The sequence below is a fragment of the Larus michahellis genome, chromosome 8, assembly GCF_964199755.1.
Source record: "Larus michahellis chromosome 8, bLarMic1.1, whole genome shotgun sequence".
Taxonomy (NCBI): Eukaryota; Metazoa; Chordata; class Aves; order Charadriiformes; family Laridae; genus Larus; species Larus michahellis.
This window is the reverse complement of record NC_133903.1, coordinates 7,529,727-7,548,174: the sequence shown is the minus strand read 5'-3', so window position 1 is coordinate 7,548,174 and position 18,448 is coordinate 7,529,727. Positions and strand designations below refer to the sequence as shown.

At 49.3% G+C, this 18,448-nt stretch overlaps 1 protein-coding gene across 9 annotated transcripts in view; it reads right to left on the bottom strand.

Annotated features, from left to right (window-relative positions):
* Positions 1-18,448, bottom strand: part of TRAF7 (TNF receptor associated factor 7) — a 35,704-nt gene that overhangs the window by 5,618 nt on the left and 11,638 nt on the right. For 3 of the 9 annotated variants that reach the window (XM_074597398.1, XM_074597400.1, XM_074597399.1), the window contains 12 exons: positions 15,863-15,981; positions 15,550-15,607; positions 14,286-14,377; positions 9,678-9,794; positions 8,260-8,352; positions 6,482-6,515; positions 5,036-5,219; positions 4,178-4,312; positions 3,005-3,222; positions 2,357-2,430; positions 1,250-1,298; positions 613-740 (listed from right to left, as the gene is read on the bottom strand). In XM_074597398.1, the coding sequence (XP_074453499.1) occupies positions 613-740; positions 1,250-1,298; positions 2,357-2,430; positions 3,005-3,222; positions 4,178-4,312; positions 5,036-5,219; positions 6,482-6,515; positions 8,260-8,352; positions 9,678-9,794; positions 14,286-14,377; positions 15,550-15,607; positions 15,863-15,943 (1,263 nt within the window). In that variant the 5' untranslated portion in view covers positions 15,944-15,981. Of the gene's footprint in view, positions 1-612; positions 741-1,249; positions 1,299-2,356; positions 2,431-3,004; positions 3,223-4,177; positions 4,313-5,035; positions 5,220-6,481; positions 6,516-8,259; positions 8,353-9,677; positions 9,795-10,119; positions 10,264-14,285; positions 14,378-15,549; positions 15,608-15,862; positions 15,982-18,448 lie in introns of those variants that run through there. The other 6 variants (XM_074597401.1, XM_074597402.1, XM_074597404.1 and 3 more) reach the window with 4 other exon arrangements.

Here is an 18,448-nt window from a genome sequence, read left to right as displayed (position 1 = left end):
AAAGTACAGCAATGTCCCTTCTCTTCCATGTGGCTCTTGCTATTGCTCAAGGAAAATAAATCAAAGCTCTGCTCCTGCCAGGGATAGTCGCTGCAGCCTGTGTGGCTCCCCAGCCCAGCCAGCAGCCACCAGCAGCCAACACAGTGACACTGGGAACTGTTGTTCAAGCTGTACTGGAGCACTGCTGTCAGTCTGAGTTACTGAAAACGGGACAAAGAAAAACAAACATGCCATAAAACGGAAAGAGGACACATCTGATCAGGGAAAAATGTTTTTTTCTAAGATGACTTTTTATAACAAGGGAAAATAAAATCACAATCTGAAATAGGCTTGAATGCTCTGAATACCATATAAAGCAAAACCAGCAGCAGCAGGAATGAGATTCTAATCAGGGCTTTGCAAAAACCACTATTTGTCTCTTTATTTCACTATCACATAACGTTTCCTCACAGAGAATTTTTCCTAACTATAATTGCAAAGAATCATTTAAGATTCTATGGGAGTGATTTTGGGAAGTGACATTCCCCCACGCCGCAAAGTGCAACTCAGCTTCTGTCCCACCTGAAGCACATTTACAAATGCAGAAGATACACAGAAGAGACAAGCTCTTACCTTAATGGTTTTGTCTGAAGAGCCACTGAAGAGCAAGTCTCCTATGGAGTAAACGCACAAACACCAGACAGGGCCCTGGTGTCCCACAAATGTCCCTTTGCACTTGAAGATCTGCTGCGGATCATAGGCTACAGAAACAAGAAGGCAGGTGAGAGATGGGAGAATAGTGCTGTGCCATGTCATGGTGAGTTCGGAGGGGACAGAGATCCCTGCACTGGCCCAGAGGGTCCTCCTTGCACTTCACATTGTTGCAGGCCAGAAGGAACTGTGAGACCCTCCTAGTCTGGATAGAAGGTCTCATGTCCCACCCTTGCAGCTCATCAACTTATCACTGCTTTGAGCCCCAGGACTCAGCTCCCTAATGCAACTCCTGGGCTGGATCCAGGCAGGCCAGAAAACTTGACATCTCCCCCCAGCAGCTAATAACCCTGCCACACTGAGTTCCTCTTCAGCCAGTGCTTCTGGCAAACTCTCCCACCAGTATTTTCTTCCTGCAGCAGCGGTGGCCCTGTGAACAAATTACTGCTGGACCCAGAGACAACTGTTAGTTTGCTTATCTGTGACCTTGCCTAAAAGGGCTCATTGGGCCATCACCCCAAACCCAGCCTGAGAAGATGAAAACCACATGCGTACTCACATCCAAGGATGCCCATGTTGAGCCGAGCATTAATGTGGGAGAGCTCATCCTGAAAAACAGAACAACTTGCATGAGCTGCACAGCCATCAAGACCAGCCTGCCCTTCTGGGCATGGCTTTAAGACTGTCCCCCTCCACTGCTAAAGCCACTCTTGCCTTCAGACAGGTCTTGACTCCCTGTGAAGGCCCTCCCTCAGTAGCCGACACATTCTCTGATCAGAGGTCTCCTGCTCTAGGACTCTATGCATACATCCCTCTGTCACCTCCCTCCAGAGACCACGGGGCTCTGACAGCATCCCAGACCTGCCCTAAACTCTTCAGTATTCAGGCAGGCACAGAAATACCTTTCAGAATATACTGTCCTTGCTCTGCCATTCACCAGACTACTAAAAATAATCAAATCAGTTATGGGGACTGCTTGCTCAGCTGGGCTCTCAAAGCCCACCTTGCTGGAGAAGAATTAGAGGATCTCTTTGTAGTCTCCTCCACAGCCTGGTCCCTACTGCATCCATGGGAACCCTTTTCATTACTATGCGTAGGTAAACCAGGGTGAGTTCCTCCTGATCGGTACATCCAGTGGGATGCCGTCTGCCTGAACTAGGGAGGAATGTCTATCTAACATCAGTGCTTGAATAATGTCCAAAATCATGAGACAGCTCTCACTCACAGCTTGTTAGCAGGGATCTGCTTATCTTTCTGCTTTCTCTGCAGGCAGGGAGAAGGGCACACTGTCCCTGGCTAGCATAAAAGATACAGGAGTGCTCAGGCTTTGGAGCAGAGGGCTGTCTCCTTGCTGCAGGTGTCCCTTCCCCTGGTAACACATTTCAAGAGCAACAGGCTGAGAAAAGCCAGCAGAAACAGTTAAAACGGCAGCTCAGATGCAATGACCAGAATGTGTTCGCTGAGCTGCTTTTAACTCAGCCTAGAGGAAACCTTCAACAGGACCCCAGCTGCAGTAAAAGCAAACCGAACCTGGGGTGAGCAGAGCCAGAACGCAGGAGGGAACCCCAAAGACTCTCCCCACTGCAGGAAAAGCCTAACTAGTATCAGAGCCAGCAGGTAACTGCATGCAATCCCTGCTCCACCCAGGGCCCCGGCCCCTCCTCACGTTCAGCATGGAGGCATCCCTGCGGAACTCCATCAGGTCCTCACTCAGCTTGCTCTGGTTCTCATCCAGCACATCTACAAGAGAGGGACAGGTCCACAGTTACTGCAGAGTCAGTGACAGCGTCCAGGGGAACAGGCAGAGGACACCCACTGCCACCTAACCTCTGGACAAGGAGGGAGGAGAACGCACTGCAGGAGGGTGACTGCTACTCAAAGGCAAATTGTACTTGGATACTGAAGATCCGGGAAATTTCAGAGGCAAGACAGGGCTGAGCACAGCAAAGGTGTCCAAGAACCATGCTTGCTCCAGGATGTCTGCACTGTGGACTATTCGACTTGCTGATTTTTATGGGGGCCTGTGCCCATGAACCACACAGGAAAAAGTCAAAGCAGAAAGATGCTAGCTGCCTGCAGACATTTCTAGGACTTGCCATGTCCTCAGTGACTGCAGGATTAGGTCCCATGATGTTCTGGCAGCAGAGAAGTTGATGGAACCCCTATTTGTTTCTCTGCAAGGAGTATCTAAACCTCCTGAAACCTGCTCAGCATCAGTTTTCACCATGGAAAGAATCCTGTAATGCACCATCCTAACAAAGAGCTGCCCTGTCCCTACAGCTCTGACCACAGAGCTCACCCAGTGCAGACTCACCAAACTTAAGCTCCAGGTTCTTCTCCAGCTGGTCGATTTTCTCCGAGAGCTTCCCCAGCATGGAGCGCAGGAAGGCAATTTCCTGGTCCTTCTGAGCCATTGCCACCTGCATCTCATGGAAGCGATCGTCTGTCTGCTGCAGGAACTCCTTCAGACCCTCAAACTTGCATGTCTCCAAGTGGGTCTCGTAAGTGTCTTGATTTCCTATAAATGTACACCTACAAGGGGAAGGCAGAAGTTGGCCGGAGCAGAGCTCACACTGGAGATCTCCTTGCTCAGCTGGCTCCTCGGAGGGAGATCTGAGGCCTGTGTGGGTCCCCAGCTGTTCTGCTCCTCCTACCAGGAGCAGTGGTACTGTGGTTCACCATCCTGCTGGGTGCAGGCAACTACAGGGCAACAGAGAGGCCAAGCAGCTCCCATTTTCCTGGCCAGGGCATTGACCCCAGACTCAACTGTCTGTCTGTCTGTCTGTCTAGGTAGTTGCAAGGAAAAGCAGATCTTGGGCAAGAGATAGAATGTGGTGTCGGTTCTTGTGTTCATCAGGAGCCAAATCTAAGAGCCATCAAAACCAATGGAAAAAACTGCAGCTGACCTCGGCAGATGCTGACTTGGGCCTGCAGCATGGCAAGGAATCAGGGCTGCTCTGCCAGGACTCGCCTTGTTCTGCTTCTACCAAGACATCTCTTTCCACAACAGTAACCTCAGCTGTGCATCCTGCAGGGAACCCCCAGCCCGGGCTGCACCCCTGCTCAGGTGACAATCAACGCTCCAAGGCTGCTCAGCACTTCCCTTGTCCTGGGAGAAGAACTGGTTTGAAAGACACTGCCACAGCGCTTGCATTACTCTTTCACTCATCCTCCTCCCTGCCTGGCTCTGGCCACATCCACTGCTCTGACTCTCCTCCAGCTGGTTCTTCTGCCTACGCACCTCAGCCTCCTCCTTGGCTGCCAGCAGGGCTTACAGCTGGGCAGCGTGACCTGCCCATTCTCAACAAGAGGCTTGGGCGCTGCTTTCTGTGAGCCCTGCAAGCATCATCTCAGTCTCAGGCCAGTGCACAGCACTGGGTCGAGCTGCTCAGAGCCCATGGGGCTATCCCCAAAGCCGCAATAGCCAAAAAGCAGCTCAGAAATGAGCTCAGTGCATCCTTCGCACTAAAAAGCAACAGCTCCTTACCCGTATTTGGAGTGGGGACATTTGATGTGCTCGCACTCTTTCAGATGTGCCTCCAGGTTCATTTTCAGGAGAGGTGGGCAGCTGGGATTATTGGGGCAGCGAACCGGCCTGTAATCACAGCTGCTTTCATGATCTCTGCCCATGGAGAGAAGCAAAAGGAGGGAAAATCAGGGATAAGCAAAAATTAATGGAAACAACACAGATTGTCAGGAAAGGAGCAAACCAGCCCTGTGAAACTGTCAGGTGATCGAAAACATCCTGCTCTAAGACTGCAATTACAGCTGCAAATTCCCATTTGGCCAGTAAGTTGAGAGTAATAATAAGCCACATTTATGCAGGGAACATCTACTTCTGCAGCTGAACGACTGAGCCTTCAGGCAGCTATCAACAACAGGCAATGGCCAGATGATAGGGAAGACAGTGAATGCATTTAGGATGGGGAGGGAGATAAGATTTCAGATTCCTAGCATGTAACTAGGGTAACTCCTCTTACAAAAAGAATCCCCCAGTCTCTGCTTGACCACAGCCACAGTGTTTCACCCCAGATGCCAGGTGTGTGTTTTGACAGTGTATCCCCTGTCCTGATGCCAAGACACTCAGGCAAGCTGGGAGCAGAGAACAACATCCTTTCCCTGAGACCAGCCCATCTGCCATCATCCTAAGACTGAGACACTGGGGAAAGAACTGTCCCTTCAAGTCACTCTGTCCATTCCCACACCCCTGCACGCCCCAGCAGAGCACTGCTGGCAGGAGCTGCGCTGTCCCCAGGCACCACAGGGCAGCTCAGATATGACAGCAGATATCTGGTGGTGGAGCCCTTTCCCTGGAGAGGCTGCACGCTGGCAACAAGCCACTTACTTCCTGGCACTCAGTTTAATTGTAAACGGACATCCACGGGGGTCCACCTCGAAGGCAGCGGGCTTGCTGCTGGCTGCGGGCCGGCAGCCATACTTGCAGTGAATGAAGAGCTCCCCGATCTGCTCAGCCACCGCAATGTTGTTAACCACTACGGTCAGTTTGGCATTGTCCACGGGGCACTTCTCTGCCAGGTGGGGAAGCAAAAGAGACAGAGAGTCAGCAAGGGCTGAGATACTGCAGGAGATTTTATTCTTTTGCCTTTTCTGGCCAAGGCGTCCAACTCCCAGATGGGTGGCAATGGAACAAGCCATGCATATTCACACAAAGTCTGCAAGCCACTATCTCTGGTTTGTCTTGAGGCTTGGTGAAAAGTTACAGTTTATGTTAACCCATGATAATTTGAGCTAGCTGCCAACGAAGGAAGGCCACGCTAATTCAGACTTGTGCTTGCTGAAGTGTGAGAGTATTCACAGGCAGAGACCACAAATCAGCAGGTGCCCCATACATAAGCCATTCCCCCACCCAGGCTGGGGCTCAGCTCCTCTGCTGCCAGCAGGCCACTGCAGGCCAGGGATGCTGCAGCGAAGCAAAGACACGAGCTTTGAGGGCAGGTGCAAAACTGAGCAACTCGGGATTGCAACTGCAAAGCCTTCCCCTACAAACCTGCTGGTTGGGATAGATACAGCACAACACGGTGACAAGGGATTAGCACGCAAAGCAGAGGGGCACCTCACGCGTGGAAGACGAACGTCTTAAGGCAGAAAGAGCTGCTGTTTTGCTGGATGCCCCAGGGAGCCTCCTCAGGGCTCGCTGTTCTGGTAATACGAATGGCTTGGCTTTGTACTGAACAACGGCTTTCCAAGAGGGGCACAGGCTCATGCCAAATAAAGTCTTTTTTTGTAGAACAGAGTCCAAACCAAGCGGGAGCTGGTTAGGCCAGGCCAGCAGCCAGACACTTGGGCTTCATCAAGTTTCTGGAAGAGCTGGGTGAGCTAAAGCAGCTCTGTGTGCTCAGTCAGTGGCCAGAGAGCTGGCACCATGGCATGGGGGAGGAGGGGTTTGATGGGGCTCTGCCAAACACGGCCCCCCTGTTCCTTAGACAGGCAGCCACAGAAAGCTTTCTGTCTGGAATCAATGGGTCAGCTCTAGGCGAGACATGTATTATCCTGGGATTATCCATTGCATATTCCAGGATTTGAGAACATCCTGTGCCCAAAAGCCAGGCACAGCCCTCTAGTGCCCATGCTACAGTGCGTGCCATCAGAGCTCCGACCTGCACAGCCACCCGTGCCCCTGCCCCTCATTGCTGCAGCGGCAGCCTGTGATGTGACAGCTTGTTTTACGCCCTTCAGACATCTTTCTGCGGGTTTCTTTTTAAGCGAAAGCAAACAAACCAGAAAATAACACCGTTTTGGCTGCACCACACAAGAACAACTCTGTACTCACCAGATGTTAAGGCACATCTTCTACAAAATGTGTGCTGTGGAGACAAAGAAGAACAGCAGTGTCAGCGTAAACAATATCGGACAAATTATTCCCTGTGGCTAATGATGGGAAAGGTGGGAGATAACAAAGCCTGTGGCTCACGGGCCTCAGCAGCTGTTCTGCCTGCTTTACAGCTCAGCGCGCTCTTGAGTCCACACCACAGGGCAAAAACCAGCTGCTTGCTCAGGCAGCTAAGAGCGCAACGCGGGTCCTGTTCCTGAGAAGTTCTAAGCACTGGGTTTGCAACTTTGAGGGTTCTGCCCTGTTCGAGATCAGGCCATGAACACAGTGCAAGCCAAAGCCACGGACATGTTGTGCCACTCTCTGGTATTCCTACCCTCCAAGTCTGCATGGGGTTTCTCTACTTCACTCTCCACTCTAGTCCATGTCATTCCTCTCATTTCCCTGAGAAGTCCTCAAGGATAAGAGCGAGGGGAAGCCTGGCCTCTCCCTGTCCTTGGCCAGTCTGCTCATCACATATATTTCTCTGTAGCTCTTCTACCGCAGCTGAAGCTGTCCTGCTATCAGGTGGATGTGACAACTGATTTGTAAGCCCATTAAGCCCACTGTAAATTTTGCCACTTTAAATAGCTGCCTATCTCTCTATTCTTACAGCAGAAATGCATAGTAACAATTTAACGTGATAAAGTAGCAAATACAATCATGCTAATTAATATAAAGAAAGGAACAAAGGCTGCAGCATTTCACTGGTCCTGAACTTGCCCCGCGTGTTCCCTGGAGCCTCCTCAGCCACGTTCCGCTGCCACAGGGCCAGCACTTGGCAGCAGCGCTGGAGAGGCTGCAAGTCACTCTTCAGAGCTGTTATCTGCTGCCCCGCTCACGCGGCCTTTTCCTGCCCTGCACAGCTGCATGGCGCTCTCTCCAGCGCTGCCAAACCAGGACTGCAAATTAAGCCAGTCTGCTTCCTGCAGCAGATTTTTTTTTTCCATATTAACCAGTAAATCTCAACATATCCATGAAGAGCTGCTTACTGAAATGGTGCAGTTTCACTGCACCAACTTCCAGCACCTTTGGGGATGGCACCCTCACTGCAATAAACAATCCCGCTCTCTGCGTTTGTTGCTACAGCTCCATCCTAGCCATCATAAGCACTAGAGAGCCCATCGCAAAGCCATCTTTCTTCACATGTAGCACAGAAGCAGGAATAATATACAGTTTCTATTAAATCCCAGTAAAATGGAATATGGAAGAATATTCATAACACTCTGTGCCTTTCATTAGAGGATCTCAGATCCCTTTGCAAGCATTAAGTAAATGAAGCTTCAAGACATTCTTATTTTGTAAGAAACACCTTCTTCACAACTGAACAGCCATTCCTGGGGTGCCCAGGAGGCAGCAGCGCTCTGCAGAGCCCTTCAGGACAGGGAAACGAGGAGTTTTAGACCTCACTGAAGCCACAGGAAGGAGACTGAACATGGCCGGGATAGGGAGGCTGACACTACAGCTCTCCCACGAAAAGCTGCCCAATTTTAAGCAAGACCCAGGTGTCTCCAGTTAACTGCAGAATGCCCTGCACACTCCACTGCAGACTAGTTCAGAGCTACCTTGTGGAGAAATCTAACGCGTGTCCATCAGCATCTCTGCTCCTACGCCGGCCCGGCTTTCCCGGTCTTCGCTCACTCAGGCTGACAGCCACTGGGGACAGTCAGGGCTTGGCTATAGCTCACACAGGACACTGGCGGAGCCCACGCTCACGACTTGGAAGAGTTCTACCTTACCCCACAGGTTGTGATGACGGGATCCTTAAACACACTACAGCACAGCTGGCAGCACAGCTTCACGGACGGTTGTTCAGCAAACACCAGTGGCTCCTGAAGATGAAGAAAGACAAAGACAGAAAGAGCACAAGGATTAGTCCAAATGCAAAGAGCCTCCAGCTCTGCAGAAGGAACAAAACAACTCTTCAGCGGTGACCCTTGGGGAGCCTGGGGGCACACAGCACGCTAAGGGGTTCATTATCTCAAAATAAACTTTTGTCTGGGTCTGCTGACCTCCAGTATGTAACAGATAGGGGAAGAATGAACTTGGGAATGGTTGGAGACTCTCAGCTCATCACAAACGGGGCCACCAGCATCTGGCAGCATCAGGACCTGAGAGCAAACTGCACAGACTAACTGAGAAACTCAAGTCACCAGAACTCCATGAGATGCACCGTCTGGTACTTTTTGCTTGCTTGGACTGAACAGTGCATTGTCAAAAACGTCCCCTGCACAAAGCCTGAAATTCAGAAGCAATTTTAAAACAGCTTGCCCTTTTGTATTTTTGAAACATCCTGAAGGAAGGGCTCTTTCATTCCCTTATGAAGCAGAAACAACATTGTTTCTGCCGCAACCAGCCAATCTCTCCCGTTTTGTTTACCAACTAAGACAGCCAGAGCATGTGGTCTGAGCACGTCCTCCTCGAGACGCGCAGCTCTCCACTCCACCCTAGAGCAGGGCTTCACATTTCAGAGCATTTCAAATCAATCACTGCAGTTCAGTCTGTCTTTTCATCCTGTGCCGCTCTCGGAACTGCAAACACAACCCCCTGGGTTCCTAAATATGAAACACACGCTTTTATCCCAGATCTGTGGCAAATTGCCGCCTGACCTTTCATGCATCCAGTCTGGGGTTAGTTACTGGGTCACAAGCTAAGCTCAGCTCAAAAGTGTCCTCCCTCAACAAGAGTCACATGTGGACAATTCCTTGCACCCCTCCTGGAGCTTACGATCCAGTCAGTGGGGTGCCACGCAGCCCCAAATGCAGGATGGGGCTCTGAATCAGTGGGGAATTGTATTAGTCTTGCTGCCTGGGGCTAGACCACCAGCCTGAAGATTTGCAGCCCCCTACTGCTCTGCAGCAGAGCGAGGGAATTACACGACTGCAAAGACTTACAGTTTTTTCTGTGAAGCAGAAAAGCCTCACCATTGTCTCCACTTTACATGTAGGGAAATGGTACACAAAGAAGCAAAGTAACTTGCAGAAGTCAGCGGTGGAAACAAAATTAAAACCAGGAGTCCTGACAGCCAGGCTTTTAGTTGACAGACATCACAAAAGTCTGCCCATGATAGCTCTATGTACTCACAAGAGTCCCCTAAGTCACTCTTTTGACATTGAACTTCCTAATACTGCTCCTTCAGACAATCCCAAATACCTACTGGCTCCTCCTCTTCCTCATGGAGTGAGAACGTCGAGCGCAAGGACATGTTGGACTCAGAGTGCAATGAACGGACGGAGATAGCAGAGTCAGAGCGTCGTGGGGTGCTGATCGGAGGCTTCAAAGAGATAAAAAAACCCCAGTTCTTGTTATTGCAAATAATTCCCCCCACTCCAAAACCCTACGCGCGGAGACTTCAAGTTCAGTCCCCCCTCCTCCACAAAACTCAGCTGCTCCATTTGTTCATCCGCTCTGCCAAGCTCCATTGAGTGGCCCCCAGAACCAGCGCGTCTCGCTGCTGCGTGCCCTTCCCGGCAACCGGCAACACCGCACCACACTCACAGACAGGACAGGCATCGTTCAGGTTTCACTTCCTAAACCAAGCTGACATCTACATTTCAAGCACGTAATTTTCTCAAAGGTGCATTCGTTTGTGTACTTACTGTGCGCACCCGCAAAGCAATGGTTTGGAAGAATTAATCCTTCACAGAAAGCTTTGTAAATCTCCCCCAGAGACAGCTACCAGCTCCTACAATTTCTATAATCTCTGCAGCAGCACTTGTTGTTTCACTCGCTATCTAACTTCTGCCAAATTTCTTTGCGTAAGTGTGGAGACTTCCTTCTATTCAATTCAGTAACAGACTGGCTTTGTCGCTTCCTGCTCGGGAGGGGAGAGCTAAGTGGACATCGCATGCACCAATCAAAAAAAATCCCACTGGTTACAGCGGCCTTGGGATTGGCTTTGAGGGAATGCTGGCGCTGGAATATTAACCAGCAGCGCATCTCTAAGGGTGGAATATCAACCAGCAGCACGTAGCCAAGATGCAATTCAGCGTCAAAGCAAAACCGTAGACTCTTCTGACCGTGGGGTAACTGGATTTGGGGGTCTAGAATAGCTGGTAGCACAGCCACTGCTGGGTTGCTCTGGAAGAGATGCCGCTGGCAGACTGGGAAGAGTGCAGAGAGAAGCGATAACAGTCTTCAAGGAGCAGAACGGACGGGCTGACAAAGAAATAGGAGAATGAAGCCATAAGCTTCAGACACTCAGCATCAAGAGATGACCAATACCCAGGCTGCCTGCACCTGCACGTATCACACCTATAAGTGGCTTGACTGTAGCCTACAACAGCCACAAACTCTTAGAAGTGCAGACTGGAAGCTCTGGAGATCGCTGGCCCTGCTGCCCACTCAAAGGTGGACTCAACCTGGCACTGCCCAGCTAGAATGGGGAAAGCTGCACGGCCAAGACTCTGCCGCCCCGGGTCCCTGTCCTGCACTGGCTTGTAAGCAAAACATTTTTGCCTCACGTTCAATCTGAACCTCCCGAGTTGCCATTTTGTGTGTTTGCCCTGCGCGAAAGTATGTAACATCAGAGCCAAGGACAGACAAAAGCAATACAGGAGGGCAGTGGGGCAGTCAGGAAATTCAGCAATGAAGGATGAGCTTCAGAGACTGCAGTCTCCCCCAGAAACAGACTACACTGAGCGCAGTCCTTGCTGGGCTGCAGAAAAGCAGAAGATCAGGATCTTACTGGTTCTTCACACTGCTCTGCTTCTTAATTTTTATGATATGGGAATTCTAGGAGTTCAGAAATGCTGCATCTGCTTAGAAGCCAAAGCATAAGGCTCTTTTTATTAAAGAAGGCATATTTATTGGCTAAATATGGAAACCTTGAGGAGGAATGGTTATAACAAGGTAAATCAATTTTATGTGTATCCATTAATTTTATTATTTTCCTCCACTAATAACAGAAGTTATCAAAATAACAAGAATGACTGTGCATAGTTCCCATTCTGGAGGTGACACAGAAATCAGGGCAGCAAAGGCAGGCTCTGCAGGGAGGCATTTTTATCAAGAGCAACATCCTGTGCGGATCACTGATGGAGAGGAGGGGGATTGCAGCCCAAGAACACTTCCAGGAGGCAGGGGTGTGAGGCACAGCCTTGCTGGGCTTGTGCAACACTGTAGGCTCAGATCCGCGTGTCCTGACTGGGCTAATGCTGGTGTAAACTATGCAGGAGTGAAAGTGATGTGCTGAGAAAGATCACTCCACTTGGGCTGTAGTGACAATGCTGAATGGCAGATGTGTGTGCCGGTGTTTTACTGACCCTCTAGGTATTTGCGGCCTGGCTATTTAGAGTGAACTTTGCAGCACTAATTGTGTGTAAAGCAGCCAGCACAAGGGGACTGACTGGAGTGTGCTCTTGCACTGCAAACAGAATAATAGTGAGTGAGGACCACAGGGCCCCCACCCTATGGGCATCTGCCCAGGTTGTGAGCGACCTGCATGCACCAAAGCCATGGAGCGCCAGGCCCTGCCGCAGGGGCAAGGTGGCACAAGTGGCAGTGCTTCGGCCAGGCTTGGATTTGGGAAGATCTGTCAGAAGTGTCCCACCTCCCCACAGCTGCACCAGGACTATTTCTGCATCTGACACCAAGTCCATCTTCAAACAGCCCAAGGACGGAGTGCTCAAACATCTTTTGATGGAAGACAAATAGCTTGTGGCTGGCTGGTAACTCAGTTCAGCCTCTGGTTCAGAGGTGAAGCTCCCTGTAAACAACCGGGACTTTGGACAGCCAGTCAGCTCTTTATCCATTAGTATAGATTTGCCCCAATATTCAGCTGTAACCTTTAGGTGCAGTTCCCATCATATCATGTCAGCGACAAACGCAGCCTCCACATGAAGGCTCCAGTACAGCCCTCCTTCCCGCTCCCCAGAGGTGCGGCGAGACTGGGAACCTGTGGCACTGTTTTCAGGCAAGATGACAGCAGCCGCTGAATAATCCCTGCCTTGCACACAAAACACACAGCTCTGCTTTTGGTTTCATTAACAGAAGCTTTGAAAAGAAAGAAAGAGGGGTGATGGAGGTCACCAGAGGGCTCTGACTCATCTCCAGCTGTCTCTCTGATGGCTGACAAGCCCTTGGCAGCTTCTGGAGAAGGGAAAACTTAACGACAAGGAAGGGAAATCCCAGATTATTTCTTGACAAAGCAGAGGAAGCTTCCTAAAAGGGTGAGTGAGAGTTTGTCTGGAGCAGCAGGCAGAACAGGGCTGCGAGGCTTCTGGTTTGTTTGTTCACACCTAGAACTGCAGGCTGCTTCCTGAACCACTCATTAATCCTCTTGCTATTTTTGCTTAAGAATATTTAGCACTCCAGGGAAGGTGGCTGAGACTGTCCAAAAGGACTGAGGCTAGGTCCTAGCAGAGATAGATCTCTCCTATTCTTGGCTACACACCTCAATATGCCACACAGTAGTTTTCAAAGGAGTCAGGGAGCGTCTCCGTCAGACAAGGCTAAACGTAACGTCCCCAGCACCCCCTGCTCCTCTGGAAGAATCCTCACCTGTGCTCTGGGAGAACTGCACAGCTCATGAGAAGGGTGCAGTGAGTACAGCCCTCAGCCCACAGCATCAGTGCTGACAGCCAAGGGCTTCCTGGAACAGCAGCCCAGCACCATGGGGGTCAGCGATGTGATGGAGCGCTGCATTTGCCAAGGACACGAGGCAAATGTTCAAAGGACTTTTTGAAAAAACAAACACACGCTCACATAAAAACCAGCAAGATCTCTGAGCAACAGAAGGAACTTTACAGGATGCTGACAATAAAGCTCTTGGCAATCTGGTGTCAAATTTATTTTAAGAAGCGTTGTAGCTCCATACTGTTGCTGACCCCAGTCTCTGCCAGTGCCTACCTTCAGAAGCAGCAGTGATTCATTTATCCCTGGCTTGGAAGCTGGGTCTTGTAACCTGACAAAGTCTACAACAACTTAATTAATTTGAAGAGTCCACTACTCACGTGCTTAAATTTAAATAGGAGCTTGTGGTTACGAGATGTGGCTGAAGCACTAGGGATAGGAGAAGACCAAGGCCTCAGACCTATCTGTCCATTTGCTGACGTTTGCTTTGCTGTTCTTGATTTTATAGATTTAGCTGATTTAACTTCTCTTTAAGCAGCTAACCCTGAGGCCTGTTAGATCACTAAATTGCCTAAAAAGAAGTTACTCAGAAGTGAGCGTGATGACTGAGAAAGCTGGGTAAAAACTGGGCAGTGCTTTTCTGCAAAGATATTGCGAGACATGGGAATGGTTTGTGTGAGAAGCCCCCGATGATGTAATCCCCAAGAGCCAAGCACAGTCTGTAGTGTCCAACATCCCACTCCGCAGGTTTCAAACGTGCTCCCTGTGGTCAGAAGCCCCATCTGGAGGCAGAAAGAGGAATGGATTTTCTGGTCGTAACTGTAGGGCCACCTGTGCTTCTGATCGAGATTGTCTGGCCTCAGCCACAGCCTCAGCCATCGCTGACAGTAGCTCTGTTTTCTCTCAAGCTCAGGAGATCCAGAGCACCCTGCTCACCTAATGGGAGCACCTAAAGGTGCTAGCCTAACACCCCAGGTCAGAACTAGCCTCTGCTTCCCCACTGCACCAACCATGGGAGAAGCCAGGAAATGTTGAGGCTGGTCCTGCCTCTGCTGCAGACATCTGCCTCTGATATAACACAGTGCATGGGAACGACAAGGGAGGCAGAGCAGTCCGGAGGAGCACCACACACCTCTCATTTGACATATAATCAGCTAAGCCAGTCAGCAGGGGGGCTCCTGGCAACACCTACCATGCCATCGTCCTCATCTCGTGGGGAGTAGGTGAGTGTGCTGGAGGAGGATGGGGTCCGACGATGCTGTTTAAAAGTATTGGTCCCGTCAGCTTTAAAGCAAATAAAAAGGAGGAAAAAAAAAAAAAAAAAAAAAAAAGAAGAGCAAGCATTTAGGTTCCTTGGTAACATTTCTGAACTACGGGTCAGTCTCCATAGCTGTAAGAGTTCCTTGGAAAAGACCAGGGATTTCCCACCTCCAGTTCTTGACCTGGACATAGCAGTGCAGGCAGAACAATCCTGATCTCTGACAGCTTACTGCAATGCATGCAACCCTTTAACCCTTTGAAGGCAGCTTGCCCAGAAAAGAGCACAGATAATATTCTGCCATGTCCACAGGTTAAAAATATTATTAAAAGGAAACCTTATACTTCCACTTATTTCAGTCACCGATAAAAAGTGCTTCAATCAAGGGAGGTCTGGCTGTTCTTGTGTAGCGCAAGGGAAGCATGCTAAATTAAACTGGAGATATTTGTTTAAAGATCATATTACTCACATATATAACATTTTGAATGTAAATATTCAGGAGTAAAAAAACCATATAGAGTCCAGAGTCCTGTACAAATGCAATCCAAACATTTCTCCAGGCGGATGTTCATTTCCTTATCTAAATCAGTGTCAAGTGCCACAGTTTATCTTTACTAAAGTAAGGATATTTTTATTCCAAAATGAAGACAGACCTCTTCCTACATTCACACCACGCACCAGGGCTCAGATTCCTCACCTGCTGGGCTTTGAGGAACAAAGCACCAGAATTTTAAATGGGCATGTACACTTGTACCCCCTCCCATCTGAGTTAAAAATGGCCGTGGGGGGGTTTACCAAAGCGTCCAGAGTGATGCACAGTCAGGCACAGAGTGAAGATGAGAATTTTCAGTGCTTGTAATGACTGCGTGAGAATTCACAGAGATAAATAAGATTTGGGAGTGAGCTCTGTATCAAGTCCTGTTGTACTATCCTAATTTCAGCAGGGGCTTCCCAGTGGTACTGTTAAGTCTGCCTAATGGGAGAAAATTTCTGTGCATGCTCATTTCCATCACGCCTGGTGATCAGATGCCATGATTAAATAACACTTGGGCTGGATAATACTAAAAACAGCACCTCGGCACCTGTCTGTAATGAACACAGTGATTCTCCCAACAGCTTTATGATTTGTAAAACAACAACAAAAAAGGAATAACACACAGTGCTTTGGGGAGAAGCTCTACGCATGAAACACACTCACCCTTTGTGATGGTCGTCACAGCAGAGTAGGCTGGACCAAAAGTTGTTTCCATTCTTGTCTGAAATATTGACAAAATGAAGGTCAGTGCGTATCACTGCAGCACAAACCAAAGGCTTGCTACCTTTCATGAACTGGTAAAAAAAAATGCACATATACATTCCCAGCTTTTATCTGTCGATATTGACATTTTTAAGAAGCAAGAAAGTACCATATTTTCAAAGTCATCTTTTTTTTTTTCCCCCCCTCAAAAGAAAGGATGAGAACATAAGAAGCAGCCTTAGCCCCCACCCTCTGCCACAATACCGAGCCTTACCCCGTTAGTGTTTTCGGAAGTAGTGATGCTTGTTGTGCCACTGGAGAAACGATTGTAGCGAGCGTTCTTGTTTGAGCTCATAATCTAGGCCAGCATTTGTTAGTCATGGGAAGTTTGCGCTGCGGAAGAAGAAAAACAGAAAGAGAGTTAAGTTCACTGTATGTATTTTCCTGGCCTCAGAGAACAATGTCCTGTAGCATTAAGTCCAAGTATTTACCTAAGCTCACATAAACCTGGATTTTCAGAAGCAAGTGGCAAAGTCAAAGGCAGGCTTCTTCAAATCATTCCTGGATAAGCGTTCAGCATTTTCTAAAGATATGGTATCTTTTAAAATGACTCCTTAAGCACCCAAATACTGGAATACCCATAATAATTAGCTGCTTTTACAAGTATGTAACTGTTTTAATAGCAGATGAGACTTCTCAGGAGGCTACTCTAAGACAGACAGTGTTCCACTGGTAAGGATACACATCGGTATTTTTCAAAAAAGAGAGTATGGGCCAGTTGTGACTGACAGTCCCAGCAGAGAAGAGTCCTGTGCAGGCTCTGTATCTGGTCCTTTCTCCCTCCCCAGTCTGAGCGTAGTTCAGAAAGCAGGTTACCTGCCACTTCCCAAAACGCTTTGCACAGAGCAGTGATTAGTAAGCAGGATCCTAAAAGGGAGCCCCCTCCACAAGACACAGCAATGGCAAGCACAGAACAGACTGTATCATGGCAGGCGGAGGGATTTAGGCAGAGGCCCCAGACACAAGCCTGATCTTTCAGCGTGCCAGGGAACTGTGAGGGCATGGAGGGCAAAAAAGGTCTCTGGATGTAAAGCTATACCAGTAAAACCCTTATCCCATTAACCGTGAGGCTCAAGTTGAGCTCCAGAGCCCAGGGAGCTATTTCACTCACAGCTTTGCAGCACAGTCCAAGCATATGAGAGAAACATCCCATTCAGTCTTCGCTTTGGCACAAGTGGCTGTGACTGCCTTCCTCCCTCCAGGAACAACCACCCCCAGATGAAGGAAGAGGTGCCCTGGAAGCTCAGCAGCACCACGTCCTTGTCAGCTGGGGTGGCAGAAAGGGATCCCTCCTCTCCCGGACAGGCTGTGCCATGTTTTCTGGCACTTACAGACAAGGACACCAAAGCCAAACTTCCCTGCACCCCCAAAACCTAAGGCTGCCTCATATTCAAAAGCATGACAAGCACAGACCTCGTCCTTTTCTTGTGATGAACTCAGTGGGAGTTTTGCTATTTAACTCAGAAGCCCTAGGCTGCACTGCTGAACACAAAAGCCAGGGCTAGATCTTAGCAGAAAGCAAAAATTCCATGTTTGATTTACTTATATTTGTATCAAAGGAATTCTTTCCAGCATCGTCTGAGCTACAAGACCAAGGAAACCACGGAAGGAACCTTACTTCAAGTAACATGTTTGTGATTCTGGATCTCACTCCCAGTTTCTGGTCAGAGACAACCAGCAAAATCTGGATCATCAGCCAGAAAGAGAAACCCTCTCCCCCCAGAAGGCAGCAGAGGGGCTCATTTCTCTTTCTCTGTTGTTTACACAGTGTTTTTACTCAGTTCAAGTTTGCAAAGTCAAGTATTACACAATGATAATCTGCAGAAACACATGGAGTTTGCTGTCTTTAACCTCTGTTGAAACCTGATGCTGGCCTCAGGGCACAAAATTATGCTGTTGTCTCAGCGAGTCTGAGAAGATGCTCTCAAAGAGTCTCCTTCGGAGCCAGGGTACCCATCGGAAGGAGCTGCACCTCCTCTCTGTCATTGTGCAGAGATGCATCTGGCTTGAGAAGTTGTTCCATCAGAGAAGACACGGGTTCAGCAGGGCACTGAGCTCTCCTGCTAAGCTGCCCCTTCATCCTTGCAGCTGAAAGGTACTGCTTGCACTCACAGGCTGTCCCAGCCTGCCCACGGAGACGGGCACCCTGCACTCCAGGAATAAGCTGCTCAGAAGGATCCTGACTAAGAGACCCCTTTCTCTCCAAGGTATAGTTAAGTCTCGATACTCCTGCTGCCAGCAGCAGATTCCAAGGACTAAACAGACAGACCAGACAGACATCTGCAGTGAGGACAGACGGGCCAAAAATGGTTTACTAGGACACAACCCAAACCCTTTTTTGCAGGACGAGAGCCATTCACCAGTGAAGGGCGCCCGGGAAGAAACACCCCACAGATGCCTGCAATCAGCGATGCAGAGCTCCCAGTCCCTGCTTCTGGCCCTGGCCAAGATGGCACCACTCCAGCCAGGCTTTCACACTCACATTTCGCCACTCACATTTCCAACTTTTGGGGAGGTGAAGCATCTTGGGTGTTTCTAGGAATTAGTTTTCTCTTATCCAAGGGTGACAAGTCATAAATCTCCAAGCTCTTTATAAAGGAGGCCACTGTGATTTCTCTGCTTTGCAGAAAGGGAAACTGAGGCTCACAGAGACACAATCACACAACATAGCTGTGACCTCGGACTTGCCCAGGGCCTCCTTAGTCCCATCCCAAGAATGTACGCATCTCCCCTGTGAGCCCCAGCGCAAGGCTGCCTGCACAAAGGGCTGGTCGCGTCCTGCACTCGGATTTTAAATACT